Below are 22298 nucleotides of genomic sequence, written 5' to 3'. Positions count from 1 at the left end.
TAGTCACCTGGAGGCTCTTTTGAAGCTTTCTCCATGTTGGGGCTGTGACACGTGTATCAGCCCTAAGTAAGCTGGGGGGAAGTTGTCAGGCAAGGAAAGAACATGGAAATGGGCCGTGCATCAGATTTGCAAAAGCAGGCAAGGTGGCAATAGGAAGCACAAAATAAGTGAGCCCACAGTTCCCTTAGTGTAAAATAAAGATGTTAGTGCTGCTCCGGCACATGTTGAGAAGATAGCTCAAATCTTGCATTTTCACCAGATAACAAAGCAGTGACGTTCAGGTGAAATCCTGCTTCGTTCAGTGGGGGCCAGGTTTCACTGTAGACGTGTGCAAAGTTTTATCAGCAAGCTCAATAGCCTCGCTTCAAAGTAATTTCCCAGCCTGCAGGTTGTATTTATTTGAATTTAAAGCCAATTGCACAATTGGTTTGTCTCTTTTTCTCCCCCTCCACAGCATAATGCAGTAGCCTCAAAATTATAGTGCTAGGGACCCTGTCGGCTCGCATGCTCTAACACTTTATTATCTAATGATCTAATATGCAACAAGGCAAAGAGGAGGTGCTCATCACTCTGACAGGATGCCTAAGAGAAGTGACTAAATTACTTTATGTACCATTAGCGCTAGCAGCCATGGTGAACTCACCGTGAGCATTTATGCAAATACTCCCGAATATATTCAAGTGGCCTTGTCAAGCTGACAACTGACAAGCAGTTTAAATGGCTCTCTCTTCCTTTTTTTTTTTTAAGGGCCAGGGCTGTGCTTTTTTCCTTCTCACTTTCCCCCTCTACCCTGTGCAATTACTGGATGTCTTTGGCAACTGCTTTGATTCTATATCAGTCTCAACAAATAGCAGAAGCCAAAAAGGCAGTAGGGTGGTGGGTGGTGGGATAGCCAAGTCGGCCTGTGTACATTTTTCATATGGTAAAAGTACACATCTTACAGGTATGGCAAATTAGATGGGTCATTCCAGTGGCAGAACTACATTTTGGGAGCCCTGAAGCTTGAAGCCTCTGGGTATAGGGCAGTATATAAATTCAATAAATAATAATAGCAATAATAATAATAATAATAATAATAATAATAATAATAATAATAATGATGAACTGTTATGGGGATCCCTTTGCAACCAGTAATGAGGTTTGTTATCTTCTTCAATGGGATTGTTCCACGACAGATCACCATATTTTTAAAAAAAATTATATCTCAGATTTTGATTTAAATTGCTGTACTGGATTATCTCATATGTCAAAGTCGCTGGTGTGAATAAAAATTTCCTATGCCTTATAGTTTTTGATTCGTGTGACTCAAATTGGGTCTAATAGACCCATTTTTTTTAAAAAAAGTGGACTAAAGTTACTTCTGGAGCCTCTTCATTAATTTCATAGTAGATCCGCCCTGGGCCATTCTATTGGTCCATTTTAAATACTGCAAATTTTGAACATTTTTCCTCTTCCTAACCTCTAGCTCAGTGGCAGAGCTTCTGATTTGCATGCAGAAGGTTCCAGGTTCAATAGGGCTTGGAGAGATCTCTTTCTGAAACCCTGGAGATCTCCTGCCATTCAGTGTAGAAAGCACTGCGCTAGACGAACCTATGGTCTGATAAGGCATGTTCCTATGTTCCCATGTAATTCCCAGGGTCTGACCAAAATAGGATCAAGGATACATCTGACTATTGGGTATTTGGTTCCGTTATATGATGCGTTGAAGCCATATATATTTATTTTATCAGTTAAGTTTCACACAGAACCTATTTACAATATTTGTTTGTTTATTACAAACATCACACCTTTCCTCCAGTGAGCTCAGGGTGGCATACATAGATCTTGTTTCCCCCATTTTATTCATACAATAACCCTGTGAGGTTGAGCATGAGCAACTGGCCCAAGGTTACCAAGTGCGCTTCATGACTGAGTGGAGATTTGAACACTGGTCTTCCAGGTCCTTGTCCAGCACTCTATCTGCTATACCACGCTGGTTCCAATGAACTAATGCTATGGCTAGGAGGCAGAGGAGGATTACCACCAACAGCAAAAGTTATCCTCTCTTTGGACTTGTGCATTAACATTTCCTGTATTCACGAAGTTCTGGAATAGACTCTGAAATAGCTACTAAGTATTAGAACAGGCTATGAAATAATGATTCATTTGCCTTAAACCTGTTACACCAGACCTGCAGTTTAGGTGGGGGTGATGTTCCAGGAATAGTACATAAAGCCAAAGTTGGTTGCAATGGCAGGTGGGATTGCCAAAGGCCCCCCCTTTCCACCCCCATTGTGATTTTGTTTAAGCAGCCCAGTGCATAAAGCCGAATGTGTGCAAGTTCAACATGCGTAAGTTGCGACTCTACTGTATAAACTTTCAGAAATATGACCTATAATATCAAGGCTGCACTGAAATTGCAAACCAAGACTGTTATTTTAAAGAATAGTCAGATCTCCTACATACGTCTTTGGGAGCAGATTCTGGAATTATGTGACATTCCACCATAGTATGTCTCTGCATTGGCTCAAGCCTTTCAAGGGTTTGTTTAAATCATTGTGGATGCTGAATATATTACTACTGTGATGAAAATTGCACCCACATTTCCTCCTGCACACTATTAACCATCACTTACTTGGAAAATACATTTTATTTGAAAATTATAAAAGGGAAGTTTTGTGTTTGTGTATTAAAATTCTCATAGGTAAGGTACATGGTTTTTGTTGCAGCTGCCTTCCTTTCAGAGTGGTCAAGCTGTGTTTGTGGGTGCCTTTTCTTTCGTTTTATAATTCCAGTAATTCTGAAGACTTTCTCAGTGCTCATATCCTCATGTCATCAGCTGGGCTTTTCTGTAAGCATGAGAAGTGGTCTTGCTGTGGACCTCACAGCTTTATTTCTTTTCTTTTTTCAAAAAAAGTGAAGAGTTTTTCATTTTTTAAAAGAAATGAATGCAGAGAACGCTTCCTTTAAAACCAAAATAAGTGAGTGCCCGGATCTCTGGTGTTTGGTAGGCAGCCTCCCTGTCTTCCTTTACTTCACATAGCTCAGGGCAAGACATTACGGGTTAACTAATACCTCTTTTTTCTAAATTAGGAAGTGCAAGCAACCAGGGAGACTGCAGAGTGATGGAAAAAATGTTTAATGGAAAGATTAGCCACCCACAACCATAAAAGCAATACAGAAAGCTTGACTTTCTCTATGCCTAGGGTTTTATCCAGTGGAGTCATCCCATTAGCGCAGGGACTTCTGCCTGTGCAATGGGACTTCCTCTCCCTCTCCTCTTCCTGTGCCCACCCTGAGTCTGCTCCAGCCTCAAAAACAGATTTGGGGATGTGGGGGCAAAGACAAAGTCACATTGCACAGGTGGAAGCCCTTGTGCTAACAGGATGACTTCACTGGAAATCACACCAGAATTCTTAAGAAACTCCAGAGTGCCCCGTGGAAGAGGCAGGAGAAATGGAAGCTTTATTTTGCATTGGAGGACATATTTTGGCACAGCACTAGAACAGCTATCCTTGCTGCATAAGGAAGGCAGCAGCCATTGGTGCAAGAAGCCAGTGGTGTCAATAGATATCTCATGACAGAACCAGAAAGTACAGACCCAGGTTGCTTTTCTGTGTTATTCCAATCATCTTTCCCCACCCCGATCTGTAGCTGGGTTGAGACAGAAATAACTGCAACCATTGCTGTTTGGGTTTTACAGATTTGGAATATTTAACAGTCAGCGTGTCAAAGCAAAACTGTATCCTGCATTCTAGCAACGTATAATAGTTTTCAAAGATTAAGCGTCTCCCTGCTTCATGTGCAGTCATACCTTCATCTGTGAATTTATGGTAGTATTATGGTTTAATGAATTGAACAAGTCCCTGAACAACAACAAACATCTTTTTTGTTCAAATTTAGGTACTGCACACTTTGTTCTTCAGATGAATAATAAATCCAATATGTTTCTTTGGCAGTAAACTCCAAGCTACCTTTATTGCACATTACTAATAAGTGCTCAAGGGTTTGTGTGTGTGCGCGCGCATGCATGTGTGTGTGTATTTGCAAAGCGCCACTGTTACTTATGCTGCAAGACACACAGAGGCTGCAAATTTATATTCCGACAGGCAGAGGCAAACCTCTGAGAACAGATGGAGCAGAGTTCACCACAAAGGTTTAATCCTATCAAGATGATTCCTCTATGGCCATCTGGATTATCCAACACACAAATTCAGTGCTTGTTAAAAATACAACGTAGGCCAAGATTAACGTCACAGATTTTCCAATAGACTTGTTCATGTTTGATTTTATGATTCCCAGGCTCTGGAAAATTGCATTAAATGATATCCTCTTTTTTTAGAAAAGAAATCAAAACAAGAATAAGAGCACAAGGACGTCGTGAGTTTTTATTTGTAGAAACCAAATTACAGTCTGTTGTTCTCCAACAATTTCCTCATTTTTTTAAGGGTTTCTTTAATTTGACTACTGTCTTCCTGCAGTGTCCAAAAAAGCAGAATTTATCCAAAAGTAGGAGAATTGATAAATGTTGTCACGGTATGAGAGCAAGTAGATTTCTTGATTACAACAAGCGTGGCAATCAACTGAATTAGTAAATAATTAATGATTCCTTATTTATACCGTTTTATTTATTGGCCATTTTACACTTGTCTAGGGTTGGGAGTTCTAACCTATAGACTTCCGTTTCAGTTCTTCCTGCAGTGCTGATGCAAAACCTCTGTGCAGCTGATGTAATTTCATTAGCATGATTTTGAAAATCTGCCTAACACAACACGCAGTGTGGGGCGAGGGAGGAAGTGGGATAGTTTCATTTGAAATTAGGCCACATTCAATTTAGCCTGCGGTCTATTCACCATATTTATAACTGCGTAAACAATTTACTAACAAGCTTGAATTAGTACATTCATACTTTAAATAATTACAATCTGTTATCAATCATTACCATGAAATGAATAGAGTTACTGTAAATGAGGTCAAAACCTGGGGTTCTCAGGGTAGGGTAGGCTGGGATACCATTTATTTTCAATGGAATGGGACCATTTCCATCTTCTAGCCTTGGCCAAGCCAGATGTGTTTGTGAAGCTGGGAGAGGCAACAAGCAGGTATGGCAGAAGCAGTCAGGCATCTGGATAGACAATTTTCTATTTCCCCATGGCTTTTCCAGTGCTTAGGGTTTTCTCTTTTTCCAGGGCTTCTCCCAGGTTTGGATCTTCAGTTGTGGTAGGAAGTTGCCGTGGCAGCTGCCTGCCTGCCTCAGTTCCACAAAGAGCTCTGGCTTGGGTCAAGTGACTTTTTATCTATGTAGCATCCCAGAAGAGTTTAAAATCCATTTAATAAAGGGAACTGGGTACATTTGGCCATCCAGATGCTGTTGAATTCAAAATCTCATCAGTCCCAGATGGTCATAGCTTTAGTCCAACAACATCTGAACGGCCAGGTTTCCTCATTCCTGATTTAAAATAAGTAGACTGGTTTTAAGTCTTCTTCAAAAGCATCCCACCCACCCACCCACCCCATCCAATAGATTTTATTAAAGCATCCCACTTTGACCACTGAAGTAATGTGACCAAGTGCATGTCTCCATCACTATCACTACAGATGCTGAGAGTGTTTGTACACATTGTGCAGGTCAATAAATCCCATTCTGATGTCCATAAGGAGAGCCTGCTGGGTCTTTCCAATGGACCATCTAGTCCAGCATCCTGCTGGACTAACAGTGGCCAACCAGATCACTGTGGTAAACCCACAAGCAGAACCTGGGCACAAGAGCACTTTCCTCCAGGGGTTTCTGGCACCAGGTATTCAGAAGCATTTCTGTCTGTGACAATGGGGGCAAATAGCTGTTGCAGCCTCTGTTTCGCAGTCCAGGAAAGACCTCCTGCATTCTGGATCCTGTCCAGACATTCTGGCAGATTCCACTGAAGCTTTTCTACAGTGGAACCAAGTGGTCTCCACATCTCTGATCCCAGTAATCATCTGTCTACAGACAAAGGCTTTGGATCCCCCATAGTGCTTAAGCATTCGCTGTCTTTGTCCCAGCTCAGTAAACAATTAAACAATTAAATTACAGACTTGCAGCAAAATGCTTTATTGGGTACTTAAGCTGTATTTCATTTTGCCTCTCTTGCCTTCTACTTCTCTTGCTTTTCTTCCTCCCTTTCACCAACAGTTCACAGTCCCCCTCTCCCCATAACCTAGACCCCCTGTGAGGATTTCTCCCTAGGTCTTGTCTTTATAAGTAATGGACATAATTTAAAACAGTAATTTAAGCATAATTACTAGCATAATAATAGGAAATCCATTAAAAGTTTTCCTCTTCTGCAGTGGTTCCATTGACTCTAGTAGAACTGGTAGGGAACAAGTAGCGCAAAGTTCGCCTTTTAATTGCTCTGCAGAATTATAGTCCATATTGGGCCATGTACACATTAGCAGCTGAAAGCGCAGTGAGTTCGTTTTTCCCTACTGCATTTCCAGTCTCATTTGCACGTTGCTGTGCACACCAGAGGGAGTGGGGGTGGGAATGTCTTTGTCCAATACACATTACCTATTTGGATTCCCCATGGCTGCAACTTTCCCTCCTCCCCTATTCCTGGAAGCTGCCATCTGTATGTGCACAACAGCCGTCTCAAATGGACAGACCTCAGCTTAACTGAAGTGAAAGTGGCTTACATTTTCAAATCAGATGGAAGCTGGCTTGAGGGGAAATGCATCAAACAGCAGTATTTCTCAAGAAGATAAGTGGAGTATATATTATTGCCACATTAGTATTTAGATCAGTTAGGCTGTAATACCTGGGAGTAAATATAACCAATTTCAGTGGAACTTCTGAATACATGCAATAGGACCAGTGTTGTTGTTTTTCTGCAGGTACTCAAGAGTACACAGTACCGGCACCTTTTTTCATTAGAAGAAGAGCACTACATAGTGCTGTATTGCATATTAGGAGGCTAACCCAATGGAGAAATGCTAAGAGACATGTGTGGATCACTGCCTTGTCATGATGAAGGGGCTTGAATAACTCCAAGAAACTCTGAGCTATGCCAAGACAGACAGGAGAGTTTAGACTAAATATGATCCACCTGGAGAAGGAACCGGCAAACCAGTATTTTGCCAAGAAAATTCCATGGACATTAAAAAGGAGAAGCTTTGAGAAGAAAGTGAGAGTTTCCAAGGCATGCTCTGGTTCATGGGGTCACGGAGAGTCGAACACGACTAAGAAGACTAAACAACAACAACAAAATGTGTGTGTGTGAAGTGAGTGTATTCTGTAATCAAACCAAACAAAGGTTTGGGCATTAAATCTTCATATGCTCCCTGGGCTTCTCTAAGATTACAGAGAGTATGTAAAGGGTCTCTGCTTACATTTTAGTTCAGGCAGGTTGGGGAACTTCAGAACCTCCTGCATTACACAAGTTGTTTTGCTTTCCAGTGTGATGAGTTTCCCTGATCTGTGCCTCAGGGACAGGCTCCTCGGAGTCTTCAACTCAGTGAGGTCTTTTTCACATTTCCTTTTAATGCCCTGGGCTTTGTGGGGTGGAGTGGAAACTGTTGAAGACGCATGTGAAGGCATCCTGAAAAATGGAGGTGCTTTTCTTTTCTTTTTTATAATGTTTTTATTAAAGAATTTTTTATAACCACAAAAACATACAATAAACACAACAAATACACAAACAAACAAAAACAAAAACAAAAAACAAGTGCAATTTCAGATCTTAATTTCTTATACCTTCCTTCTCCGACTTCCTCATGCCTCCCTTTTCTGTATTCCAATTTCTAATCAATTATTTAGCAAATCTTCCCTTAATTTAATTTAATTTAATTTAATCTTCCTTATTCTCCTTGTCTTATCCATTACTAATAGTAACCCTTTATTTTCTAATCCAACTGAAAAATGGAGGTGCTTTTCAACCACATATGAAAGTTTAAAAAATGTTTAAAATCCCATTTTGGCAAACCTCTAGTAAAAACATGTTCTCACATTCCTGTAGAAATAGGGGTGTCCCATACTACGTGTATACCAACTGTCAACTTTGTGGAAAATGCAGAAAGACCTTAATTATTTGAGGATACTCTGGCTCTGTGGCTCTGCTCATGTAATAGACTTCTGCATGCACAACAGAACTCCCTCCCCTGTCCCCTCAAAATCCGCTCCAGAAGATTCTAAAGCAGACTTTTTGTGGGTGTAGAAGTGGAACTTTACACTGATGTGTTGAATGCAAGCCTTTCAGGTTGCTTTTGTTTTTAAGAGGGAGAAGTACTCAACTTTCCCATTTTCAGAAGTCTAGTAATTGGGGTTCCTTGGAGTATATATGTAACCAACTTTTAGCTGTGTGGGTGATAGGAAAGAATTCCATTTTGGAACCCTCAGAACAAGGGAAAGGAAAGAACTGTGCTTCAAGGATGTGCCTCCTCTGAACCCAGTCCCCTCCTCACATTCCTTGAAGGCAGAGATAGAAAGATTGTGGCCCTCCAGATATAGGTGGACTTCTGTGTCCACCAGGAGGGGAACTGTAGCTCAGCAGCAACAGGAATACCAGATTCCCATCCCTGTTTGCCACAAAAGGAACTGGGTCAAGAGGGGAGCTGAGCCCAAGCTCTTCCATAGCCTGTGACTTCAGGGTGAAATGAATTTGAGCTTGCTACCTCTTCTCCCCCCCCACCCCCCAAAAATGTTTCAGAAATATTGAAGGGTCTTTTGCCAGACTAAATGAAAGCAAGCAGCAAGCCAAACTTCTGGCCAGGCAGTTGGAAGTTCACCACCAGAACATAAGAAAATCCCTGCTGGATCAAGCCCCTCTAATGCAACATCTCTTGCAGGACATAAGGGCAGCAGCACACCACTGTTTGTCTGCAAGGACACGTGGTCTCCAGCATCAATCAACAGCCAGTCCTACACTGTTACCATTTTAGGCTCCCATGGTATCTGCACATAGCATACCCTCTTCAAAATACAGCAAATGATACTCTATGCCTCCATAAGTGTCAAGCAAAAGCAGTGTAACAAAATCTCTGCCCTTGTTTCTTCTAGGCATAGTGACTGGCTGAAGACGGAAACAAAATCAATAAGTATTTATTTAAACACTTAACTAGGGATGACACAAAACAGTTTCCCCCCTTGTGCTGTTTACAAATACAGAACTTAAAAAAATATTATTTGGCAGTTAAATTGACGACCATAAATGGACAAATAAAATTCTACAGTAAAGCCATATGATTTATTTTCACACTATTTAGAAAAAAATGTTACCACTTTGAGGTACGTTTCTCTAAAATGTCATATTTCACATCTAAGCAGCATTCTACTTACTTCATTCATTAGGAGTGAGTTTTCAAATGAATATAATATTAGCAATGACTGCAGTGTCAACTAGAAAATGAAGATAAAGGTGACCTCAGTGGGCCACCTGGGGGAAACACCCCACTATTATTGCTATTATGAGGGTTGAAAAGAACTGTCAACTTCAGTTCTCTCAGTTTCTAATTTTTTCAGTCTTAATTTCCATTCTCCACATTTTGCAGCAATTAATGATTGATTTATTTTTCAATTTTTTTTCACAAAAATTCATCAGCATTTTAGTACAAATTTCTCCTAATAAACACATTTTAATATGCCATTTTGACTAATGTACACACTTTTGCAAGTGATTTGCTCTAATATATGGATTTTTAGTTACAGGTAGGTAGCCGTGTTGGTCTGCCGTAGTCGAAATAAAATAAAAAAATTCCTTCCAGTATCACCTTAGAGACTAGCTAAGTTAGTTCTTGGTATGAGCTTTCGTGTGCATGCACACTTCTTCAGATACAAGTGTGCATGCACATGAAAGCTCATACCAATAACTAACTTAGTTGGTCTCTAAGGTGATACTGGAAGGAATTGTTTTATATGGATTTTTGTAAACATTGTTTTGTTGGAGAACTGCATTGCTAAATTTGGATACGTATGAATTTAAAAGGATAGCTGTGTTTTGAATCACATATTGTTTTGGAATGTGATAGACTCAGATTTAAATTTGATTTAAATTAAATCAAATTTCTCCTCCATTCATGATGATGATGATGATGTATATATAAATCACAATTATTTTCAAGGAGAGTTACACATTCTGGGAGATTTAGAGGAAGAATCCCAGGGCTACAACTAGGCAATACCAGGAGTCCTAGAAAGTTGCTGACAGTTAGGATATATACAGTGGTACCTCGGTTTAAGAACAGTCCTGTTTATGAACAATTTGGTTTACAAACTCTGCAAAACCAGAAGTAGTGTCCCAGTTTGAGAACTTTACCTCGGTCTATGAACAGAAGCCGAACGGTGGAAGGCCCCCGGCAGTGGGAGGCCTCATTAGGGAAAGTGCGCCTCGGATTAAGAGTTCAGTTTAAGAGCAGACTTCTGGAACAGATTAAGTTCGTAAACCGAGGTATCACTGTAGTATTAATCTTGATGGACCAATGACTTGATTTGATTTAAAACAGCTTTGTTTTATGTATTTGTTTTGACCTCTCAAAGTGTTTAGTGTTTTGCTGAAAGTGCAGCCCTTATGCTTATTTAGCATTACTGGAATATGCTGTCTTTTTGTTCCTGTGGGATGTGAACCTTTGTGCGTGCAAGGTGGACAGGAACCTAGTTGCATGAACTTTATTTTAAAGAGATTTTGTGAGTGCAGTAGGAATGGGTGGGTGGGTAGGCAACAAGAGATAGTGTTTCTTATGTCTCTGGGAACATGAAAGCACAATTCCTATGCAACATTGTTAGCCACATATGCCAAATTGCAGAACTTGATCTTCAAAACTGTGTGAGTGAGCCCTTGGTTCTACTGCCATAGCATCTAGCCACCCTTCTCAAGGATAATCACTGTAGACTCAATACTATATTGACTATAGGCTGTATTAAGCCCCGAGGCCCAGTTGTACAGAGAGCTAACCTGATTGTGAATTTCCATTTCCATCGCTCTAAGGACTGTTTGATGTAGTCTGTTAATTGGTTTGCTTGAAGATCTTTGGACAAATATTTTCCCCTAGGACCATTTTAAACCCAGTCCAAATTTATTTAATCAGAATTGTTTGTCTCTCCCGTAACTGTTGCTTTACATTTTAAAGATGTTGCTTCTCGGCTGCGTCTTGCTTTAATTCGTTGAACTGATTCTGTGCAGTTAGATTGCATTTGCCCTTTTCAGACGTTATCAAATGCATATATGCTCATAGCTCAATTCTGACGACGTCCAGCGTTGCTGGAGCCTCCTCTTATGGAATATGGAAGCTAAGCCAATGTTTCATGATGAATATTAGAGAAGAGGGCTAGGGGTTGGGTCTTTCTTCCTGAGTCCAGCGCGGACTGTGTATTAATCACAGCACAAATAGATTACAAGACCAACGGCAGGACCTTGCTGATAGCTGTACATGGCACTAATTCGCCTCAGTAAGCCTGAACTTCTGAGTTCAATTAACCCTTATTCTCAAGGCCCACCCATAAACTCCAAAGTAAGCACAGTCTTCCGCTCCCTGTGTGTATGTGTGTTTTATCAATGTAATAGATTGTTTCTCTTTGAGAGTGGAAGCCAGGCACATTGCTTACATGAATTCTAGCTACTAATGAATGGGGGTGATGGGGCCACTGCATGTTGGTGCGCATCTGCATCACTGTCCCTTCGATCTGGCAAATCAGAATCTTTGACGCTGCCACTAGCTTCTTAATTTATTTGTGTCATTAGATACCCTGGTGGCCCAGCAGGCGCTGCTGGAGGCTTCCCCAGTAAAACTGTTTGCCCACACAGAGCATTAGCGGTTAAATAAGTACAGAGCAGAAAAGGTTCCCCCCTCCCCATTATAATTATTTTTAGTATTCATTTTCCTCTGTCTGCGCCATTGTGCTGAGGCAAATTGGAAATCTGGTAATTAGGCCCTGACTCTTAGTGTAGTATTAGAGTCCCAAGCCAAAGTTCAACACCCTGAAATGAAATTTAAACCAATTAATCAGTTAGATTTTTACCGCTTGTCCGTGTTTTCTCAGCAATTCCCACAGCACGTGGCCTTTGATCAATTCTCCTGCAAAAGCTAAAATGTGTGCCTGCTGCTAGCGAGATGGGGATGACATTAACATGGCACTCATAAAACAATCAGAGCAGTGAAGCCCTCAAACAGAACAGGGCATAGTAATATTTAATAAAAGCGAGCACATAATCTTCAGAATTAGCATTTTGTGCCTTGCAGTACCTTTGGGAGAAGAGCTTTTATTTGTGGAGTGATCATTATTATAACAAAGAACAGCTACCTAATAATTTCCACTTTAAGTCTGCAATATGCTATGAGCATTTCTGAACCATTATGCTAAACTGAGGCCCGGGTAATCATTTTATTGTCACCATTTGAAGGGAGGAAATTCCCCTCTACCTTTAGTGGCTGGAGAAATGAGAGAAAACCAAACCACAAACACAACACTGTAGTAGTAGTAGTAGTAGTAGTAATAACAACAACAATAACAACAACTTTTTTGTCTCTTCACATACTTTATATGGTATGGAATGCTCTGCATTCAGAAGCATAAGGGAAACCAAGTTGGCGTTCTATAGGGGAAAAAATATGTTATTTGCTTTTCCTTCTGTTGATCTCGTGTGTGACGAATAGTTTCACTCTTACAGATGCTATATTACTTCACTGGTTGATTTGTGAACTGGGAGTAATGGTGCAGTCCTAATCCCAAGCAGGCAGCAACAAGACTTAGAACAGCTGCTGCAGAACTGCTGTGTCTGCAGCCCCAACACTGTTGGGGGACGTTAAAAGTCTGCAGTTTTTGCTGTGCCAATTCCAGGCTGGTGCAGCAAACAGAACTGGATCAGCCCTACCCCACCCTTGCACACACACACACACACACACACACACACAACTTCAGGTCCATCTTAAGCATATCCAGCGTGGTGCACATATCTCTCCGGCACCCCCTCCCCCATTTCCCAGAGTTGTCGACCTTTTTTAGGGGAAGGGGCCTTTGGTCCGGATTGTCCAACGCACGCTCGGCGCTGTACGTAAGTAAGAGGCACCCAGATCGCAGCCCAGATGGCCTCTTGCGAAGCTTCCCTCTAAGCACCCGGTGCCCTTTACCTGCCCCCATCTGGGGAAGTCTGCGCCACAGGAGGGCCAGGAAGCAGATCGGGTGGCTTGCCGCCTGTGCCATCCTCGCTTTGCACCGGGATCTCACAGGGTGCTTCCTTGCTCTGCTCCCAGACTCTGCAGGGAGGTGCACAGATAGCGATGCAACCAGAGAGGGGCACCCCACGCCCAGCCCCGATCGCACCCGTCAGGCACCCAGGCAGCCGGAGGGGGCGAAGGGGCTTCGCCGATGGGTGGCTGAGAGGAGAGGAGCAGGCTGCCCCAGAGTGGGGAAGGGAACGCGCCCTAACTCTCCTTCCCGGACACTCAGCCTGTGGCACCCTCCAAAATCTGGTGCCCCGGCGCCCCGTGCCACTAATGTCTATGGGTAAGATGCCCCTGCACAACTTCCACATCAGTGGAGCATAATTCCTGTTGAGATATGACAGGTGCCCATAATCTGCACTTTCTAGAAAGAGTTGAAGACATTTTTGTTCCAATAGGCTTTCCCAGGTGATAAATGGGTTTTGATTACAAATGCCCACTTGCTAGGGTTTAAAACTTGTTTTCAATGTGTTCGTTGTTTTTGTGTTTTTTAATTATTTTATGTGTAGATTGCCTTGAGATGGATGTTTAGAACGGGGGGTCAGCAAACTTTTTCAGCAGGGGGCCGGTCCACTGTCCCTCAGATCTTGTGGGGGGCTGGACTGTATTTTGAAGGGGGGAAGAATGAACAAATTCCTATGCCCCACAAATAACCCAGAGATACATTTTAAATAAAAGGACACATTCTACTAATGTAAAAACATGCTGATTCCCGGACTGTCTGCAGGCCGGATTTAGAAGGCAATTGGACGGATCCAGCCCCCGGGCCTTAGTTTGCCTACCCATGGTTTAGAAGGTCAATAATAAATTAATGGTAGCAATAGCAGCAGCAATAACAAACAAACAACTTGCCAGTAACTAGACTGACTTAAAAACCCAGTGGATCCTTGGATAGCTCAGTTTCGTCCCCATCTTACCCCCTCCCCAAATACCCTGCTTTAAGAGGTTTTGCTGGCTAACACCAATGGAGATTCAGCCACTGGTAACTTTGGATTGTATGGGAGTTGTATAATAGGCCTTGTGGCACACAGCTCTGATTTCCAGCAGGAGTGAATAGCTGGGAGCTCAGGAAGAGCAGCTGGGTGCAGGGGCTGCCTCGGCTGGCCCCAGCACCTACTGACTGAGCTGCCTGCCTCATTCTGCCAGACGGTGGAACCATCTCTGCTTAAGAGATTGATCTTGGATTTTTCTGTCAGTGTGAAAGTTTAGAGTTGCTCTGCACTGCCTAGGTTATTGGCTTTTAGTGTTTATTTGATTGGATCCTATGATCTTGTTAAGCTGTTGCCTTATTTGTTCACCGCTCAAAGAACATTGTGTTGCAGAGCTGCCAATAAATATAGTAAATAAATAAATTTTGATGTGATGTAGACATACTTCTGAGAAGAGAGAGTCCTCTAGGGTCTCCTCTAGAGCAGTATTTCCCCAACTTGTCGTTCATGGCCCACAAGCAGGGTGGGTATCAAAAGCTTTTTCATTTTTGCTTGAATGTCTCAAGTAACTAATAGACAAACATGCAGCTAAAATGCACAAAACCAATGGCCACCAAGGACCTAAAGGTCCAAAAATCATGTGAAAATAACCTGATAAGTCACCATGCCAAGTAAATGTGGACCCATGGGTTGCATATGGTAGGGGTTAGGAACCACTGCTCTAGATCAGTAATGGCCAAACTCAGACCTCCAGTTGTTGTTGGACTACAACTCCCATCATCCCTAGCTAACAGGACCAGTGGTCAGGGATGGTGGGAATTGCAGTCCCAAAATAGCTGGAGGGCCGAATTTGGCCATCACTGCTCTAGATGGTGTGTCGGATCAGGATGTTTTGAGCTGCTATCCCAAGACCAATAACCATGTCAAAAATGTTAACTAGGGTCAAATTAGACATGGTGTTAATTATCTGAATGCAAGTAATTTGCACATTGAATAGCAGCTGCAGGAGGGCCCTCAGTGGGATTGTAGGTTTCCGTCTTGCTGTGCCCTCCACCCTGCCCTGTTCTTCCTGAAGCTGCAATATGCAAAAGAAGGAAAGCCTTCATTTGGTTATGTGAGTAGCAGCTGGGAGGTCATTTTTGTTGGGGTCACCACAAAGGTGAAGAGGAAAGGCTTAAAGTCTCCCTTAGACACAGTCAAGAATAAGACCCACAAATGCTTCAAAGAGTCCTTCAAAGAACAAAAATAGGACAATGAATCATAAAACTACCAAACAACTGGTATAGATCCATTTTGACCATCAAGTCTTTTTCAAAGATGTCCCAGTTAACACCAAGCCCTTGGGAAAGGTTTCGTAAACAATCTTCTGTGGACAATATGTCCAAACAATTCCTCTTTTGCAACAGTGGCTGATAAGAAGTCCTTTCACTAAGCATGTTTCCTTTTGTTGAAAGGCTGTCCTCTACAAACACAGCTTTATGTTATTACATCACATATTATCCAACTTCACTGAGATGCAGATTAGATTAGATTTTATTACAAAATATAGCTGCATGTCTGGTTTTGCCCTAAATGGCCATGTGAATTGGCTCATAGTTGGGATGCAAAAGAGGAGAGTTTGCCTGTCGTCATCCTGGTTTCCACGAAAGCCTGCAGCTTCTTCCAGATTGAGACAGCTGGGCTTCCTATTCTACTATTTTACTACAGAATTCGCTGACTGTTTTCCCAGTTCAATACCAAATATATAATTTTCATACCCATTGTTAAAAACCATGTCTTTTGTACAAAATTTTTATTTCAATGATTTCTAGCTTCTTCCTGCCTCCGTTTATTTATTGCATTGTCTTATTGGTCAGCATCAATCTTGTTAATAAGTGGCTCTGAGAGAGGGTAGGAAGGAGGCGTCTCTATTTTCATACTGAATTCCCCGCTCCCCACCCCAATCAGTTGCCTGCTTGCATTGAAGAAGGAAGACACCGTTTTGTTTTGGATACGGGGGGATAAAATTTCAGGGTGATACTTAAAATTGAAAACTATCCCTGAAGATACTAGCCCACCATGGAGTGAAGAGTGAATGGATAGATTATCTTGATAATGCAGCCTGCCACGATAGCATTTGGAGTTCTTCACTGTCAACAAAAAGATGGAGGCAACTGGAAGGCTTTATTCCTCCAGAGGCATGGAATTGAAAGTGCTGAATTGGTGCTTTAGTAATGGGTTTAATGAGGAGCTAATAAAAGTGTGGGGGGGTGACGGCACTTGGTGGGTCAGGAGAAGGCCTGGCTGTGCCTGGCATGGAGACTAATGGACATGCAATGGAGGTTAAGCCAGAACTCATCCTGAGATTTCATTTCTCCTGCAGATGCGAGAAGAAACTAAAATCCTGAAACTTCCAGTTAAAACCCTGGAACCTGTTAACCTTATTTTTACATCCATGCCTTCCCTTTTGTTAAAAAGGAGGAAAACAGTCAACATACCTCCTTTCCTCCTGCTGCTAATAATCTCCTCTCCAAGGAGAAAGGGAGAGAATGGCAGGTTTCATTGCGCTCATTGAACTATGAATTATTTGTAAATTTATATAAAATATCCCCCTCCCACCGAGACATGTGGAATATTGGTTAAAGTTTGCTTATGTGGTGGGGTGTGTGCATGTACCATCAGGAAGTGTGTAATTGAGAAGCAATTTTAATTTTATCCATGCTCTGATTTAATCAGAGCATTTGATTCCTTGGAGGGCGTGGGACGATATTTTTAAACTGCTTTTATTAGCTGTAAGCCCAGCACCATGCGTTGAGCTATTAAAAAAAAAAGTGAGAAGCTTTCTGGAGTTTTTAATGCATGCATGGCTTTATGAGTGAAATGCAAGTCCAACATAGACATATCAAAGTTAGTTGAATGTGTATGTAGCAATTCCTTGACTGTAGTGTTGCAAGATTCCTTTTGTTAGCTCATTTTTTGAGGTGCAAAGCTTGATGCTGTGTAATGGATGGAAAGGGCTTCTTTCCGTTCTTCACTCCCCTTTTTGAGCTGGCAGTAAGACCAGATTTCCCAGAAGGCAGACTAGGGACTAGGCAGACATTTTTAGAAACCTCAAAATCTTGTATGAAATCTTAGCCAAAGCAATAATCTTAATACGTAAATAGAAACAACAGTAGCACTCGTACAGTATACATCTAAGGTCCTCCTATACTTTAGCAGATGGCATTACTGGTAAAAATGTTTTTCACTGTTTTTAAACAAATACATTTTAGCTGCCTTGTCATGCTACCAAACTGTACAAATTCAAATTCTGAATATATTTCATGCTACTCCCCAAAATATTGATGGAGAACTGCAAATGACTTTCAACCAGTTGCCTCTGTTGCTGAACAATGCAGAAGCTTAGATGGTGGACACAGAGTTGAACACATCCAACCCAAAGTTGAGTGTGCTCAAATGCATTGAAATCAAAGTGATCTATCTTCTGGACAGTCCCGTGTAGTGGATCTGTATTATTTAATTTTTCTAGCAAGGGTCTTTGGCTGGGAGGGAGAAACTTGCTCGAGGCTACCCAAGATGGCCTGGATTTGAATCCAGGACCCTCTGGCATGTTTCTCTTGAGACCACTTTTATTTGGATAAAATTCATACATGCCATGTTAATTATGCATGCATCAAACTAAGGGTGAGGTAAATTGTTGAGAATCTTCATATTCCTGTTGAAAGTTTCATATTGGAAAAGATAAACTCTTCCTTTAAACTGCTTGAAAAATTAGAAATCAAAAGCATTTCTTTTGGTTCTTATCTGACTCCTGGTGCTAACTGCTGCTCAGAATGTGCCTGGTAAAAGCTTCAAAGGACTGATATTTGGAGAGATGTTCAGACAGGTAGTGCATAGGAACCACTGAGGGAAGCGCCTGAGCCTTGGAAACAAGGGTGGTTTTCTCCACCCTGATCTGATGTGTAAGGATTGGGAAGCGCCACCCTGCCTTACAATGGCTGGGGAAAGCTTCCAAGGAGGATCCAATAAGATCACATCCTACGCACAGTTAGCTTGTGCGATTTCAACCGTCCACCATTCAGAGCTGGCTAGTTGAACTTGCACAAATTAATTGCATGCAAGGCAGAGAGTTTGAATGCTCCCTTTGCACCAGGTTTTTACATACAAATTCAGGAATTTCATAGAACAATATTTGCCAAACTGATGACTTTGGAATACAAATCCCATCAGCCCCAGCCAGGGATACTGGCTGGATCTGATTGGAGTTGTAGTCCATAACTTCCAGATGGTAGAAGAAGAAGAAGAAGAGTTTGGACTTGATATCCCGCCTTTCACTCCCCTTCAGGAGTCTCAAAGCGGCTAACAATCTCCTTTCCCTTCCTCCCCCACAACAAACACTCTGTGAAGTGAGTGGGGCTGAGAGACTTCAAGTCGAGGAAGCACAGCATAGATGATAAGTGTAGCGCTGCTGCTTTCTTTCATGGTATTAAAATAATGGAACATTTTAAAGCATCTAATTCTTTCACAAATGTGAATTTTGCAGTCGACTGCTAATACATGACACCATACTGGTTGTGCAATATCATGCTAACAAAATTCAAAAATGATTTTACAAAACTTATTAATTGGATAAAATGGTTCCACGACACAAGGAACACTCTAGACACAGTATGTTCTCCAAATAAAATTTGAGCTTTGTTAAAATGGAACTCAAAGACAGCCCAGTATCATGTTTTGTGGAGACCTGAATTCAGTGTTACAAAAATGTGCTCTATTCTCTAGTCAGGCTTCAGCCAGCAATGCTGCTATTTTCTTTCTATGGCCTGCCAAACACGATTATCTTCTCAAGAGAAACAATGGAAACAAAATAAAAATTTAATGGCAAACATTCCCTTTTCAAAGATCTGGTTTGGGATCTCTCGCACACAAAGTAGAGAGATCTCTCTCTCTAGAACCTGCATCATAGTATAGGAGAAAGAAAATCAAAGCTTTTCCTCCCCTTCCCCCTCTCAAGTCTTCTATCATTAAAATCTTGTTCTAACAGCCGAATACTTCTTTTTCATGTGTGTTGGAAAGCAGCTACCCCATGTATCAAAGCCATCAGTCCAAGTGAAGGATGGACTACAGGAGGTGCCACTGTCATCATCATAGGAGACAATTTCTTTGATGGGTTACAGGTCATATTCGGCACCATGCTGGTCTGGAGTGAGGTAGGTGTTGTCTGCACATTAATATCCAGTAACTTTGTCTAGTTTATAGCCAGCTTTCTTTCTTTTAGGCCCTGTTCTATTGCAGTAACAATGAGAAAGATTTCCTTATTCCTCCCAGTTTATATAAAATCACTGGAGCAACCCTTGGCACAAATATAGTGCCACTGTCCTTGTCCACATTATCAGTTCTAGTCAGTCTATTGACATTCTAAAATATAATAATCTATGTCACAGTCCCCCCCCAAAAACCCCCACTGGTAGTCTCAGTTACCCTACTTTGCCTGAACATGAATAAAATAATCCAGCGCTTAATTATAATTCTTCTTTTTTTTAACCAGGCACTGGTTTGCACAACTCGTTTTGGCAAACCATGGTTTAGTGTGAATGTGCAAGTATGCAGGCCCCAAGAGAGGAACTCATAACTGTTTTGCTGCTCCCTGGTCATTCCTCTGTTGCATTGTGCTATGCTATGCCATAGCTTGATTTAGTGTGTCATCTGAACCCTGGCTTATGGTTTAGCGCTCTCCAGACTAGCCATGAACTACAAAGTTGGTCCTATGATTTATTGCTTGTTGTTTGTCCAAGAGAACCAAACCATATTCCAGATGACTTACTAAGCCATCCAAATGACTTACTAAACTATGGCTAAGCTCAACGCGGCAGCTGAACAACTGGGGAGGAGCAAGCTAGTTGTGACCTCCTCTTCAAGATCCTGTATGTTTGTGCTATAACATGGTTGGGCTTAGCATGGTGTGTGAATGGGGCCACTGACTTTATATTCTTTGTGCTGCAATATCCATACCTTAGTTAATCATTTTCTCTACTCATTTGTTGACATTTTCCTTCCTTTTCTATTTCCCATCAATTTATGCCACAAATTTGTGGCCATGTCAGTGGTGACATGGCTGTTGAAATTACTTAATCCAATAGCAGTTGTTGGACTATAATGGGACTACTTCACAAAAAGTGATTTGAAAATGGCAGCTTTAGAGGCAATTGAAATGTGTAGGTGCTCATGTGATATAATAGATCATTTGTTTGAGTGCCTCTTATGTCAAGATCTTCCACATCTGGAGAACTAGTAAGGAAAAGGCTTACTGTCAATCTACAATCATCTCTCGTGTGGGAGATCTTCATGTGCCAACAAATTATGAGAAGAACATCCCCAGCACACACACACATATTGAGTCTTGCAAAAAATTGTCAAGCTTCAAATGGCAGGAGAGTGTAGCGAAGCTGTTCTAGGAATGAGGAAGATTCAGTTTGGATTTAAAGGAGAACGTAACTAATTAGCATTTTTAAAAACAACAACAACAACAATCTGAGAATCAAAACAACCATCTTCCAAAATTCGCACTTCTTTGAATTTTGCAATGCAGTTCTTCAGCCAAGTGATATATAAAAAGTGTATATATTGGGGTAGAGTGTGCATTAAAATGCATTTGTCAGTTAAGATAACATAACAAAAATGCATTATTTTGGGGGACATTCCTTTGCAGAAATGTGTATCTGTTGCAAAACTGCACACAAATGTGAATATTAGGAGAAATTCACTAAAATGCATTTTTTTTAAATTGCAAAATGATGTGGAAATGTGGAGTACTGGATTTAAGATTGGAAAAGTAAGAAATTGAAAGTGAAATTGATGGATTCACCCGTTTGCTGTGACAAAGGAGAATTCAATGTGAATGGAGAAACTATGCCAAGATGAGAAGAAGGCTTAATAATAATAATAACAATAACAACTTTATTATTTAAACCCCGTCCATCTGGCTGGGTTTCCCCAGCCACTCTGGGTGGCTTCCAGCATATATAAAATTGCAATGAAATGTATGGCATGCACTTAGGGGAGAAGCCATACCTCTGTGGTATAGCATATCCTTTGCATGTAAAGCATCCTGGGCTAATTCCCCAGAATCTGCTGTTGAAGTGTCTCAGGTATTAGTGCAGGGAATGATTTATGCTTAAGACATTGGGTGCCATTTTGAGTCACAGTAGATAGCACTGGGCTAGATGAACCAATGATGCAACTCAGTATATAAGGCTTCTTATATTCATAATGCCCCATTCTGAAGTGGTATCATTCCAAGTGATGATTGCAACATATGAGTGTCTGTATGTTTGAGCTGGCTCTCAAATGAATAAGCATTTGATCATATGTTACTTAAGGTCTAGCCAAGAAGACAACATTTCTTTGATTTTTATGGTTGCCACAGCAGTTTTGCAGTTTGGTCTTTGGTTCTTGAAAAGTATGAGGGATCATTTTACAGTAGGTACCAATAAAGATGTGAACTTCATCTTTATTTTCTTCATGGAAATTTGGTTGACCAATAAGGCACTGGCAGCTGTGCCATTGGCTGCAAGAGATGCTTCACCATGATGCTTAAATAAACAAGATTCTCCCAAGGTGCCATTGCTGTACTGTGAGGCATGGAATGCACATATTTCAATGTGGGCCCCATCTTCGTTACCTTGTCCCCTATGCAAAGTTGAACCATACTGCATCTTTTCCTTTAAATGTGGTCATTCAGGGAGCTCCCCCCACAAACAAAACAAGTAATCTGTTTCTTTCTTCGGAGGTATGGAACTTTCATTTAAAAGATTAATTTCTTTTATACTTCCCTTCCATATTTCTAACTCTATTGAAAATATTGGCATTGGGGTACAGCATTTTTAAGGGCTAAGAATCAGTTTCATCCAGTTTACATTACACTCCGAAATGAATTGATCCAATACAGTTAACTGCAGGGGATAAATTTTAAAAGCACCTTTATTTAGACCTCCCCCTTTAGATCTAAATTAATATTTTACATGTGCATTTGAGAAACAAAGGACATGAGCTCTCAAGTGTTCATTCTGAAATAGTCTTGCTGCTGTAAGGCACACACCATAAGCAATTTGCAGTGCAAATATTGTAATTTTAATGTATTTTGCATGTATTCAAGCTTTGTAATTGCAGTATTTATAGGCATGAAATGGAAGCTGATTATCAAGCCATTTATTGAGACTCTGCACT

At 41.2% G+C, this 22298-nt stretch overlaps 1 protein-coding gene across 9 annotated transcripts in view; it reads left to right on the top strand.

Moving 5' to 3' along the window:
- The window catches only part of EBF1 (EBF transcription factor 1), a 372029-nt gene that overhangs the window by 265174 nt on the left and 84557 nt on the right, over positions 1-22298 (top strand). For 5 of the 9 annotated variants that reach the window (XM_053377134.1, XM_053377130.1, XM_053377136.1 and 2 more), the window contains exon 9: positions 19149-19282. In XM_053377134.1, the coding sequence (XP_053233109.1) occupies positions 19149-19282 (134 nt within the window). The remainder of the gene's footprint in view (positions 1-19148; positions 19283-22298) is intronic. The other 4 variants (XM_053377135.1, XM_053377131.1, XM_053377133.1 and 1 more) reach the window with 1 other exon arrangement.

This window comes from Podarcis raffonei, chromosome 2 (assembly GCF_027172205.1).
Source record: "Podarcis raffonei isolate rPodRaf1 chromosome 2, rPodRaf1.pri, whole genome shotgun sequence".
NCBI lineage: Eukaryota > Metazoa > Chordata > Lepidosauria > Squamata > Lacertidae > Podarcis > Podarcis raffonei.
The sequence above is the reverse complement of the archived record's forward strand: the minus strand, read 5'-3'. Positions and strand labels throughout refer to the sequence as shown.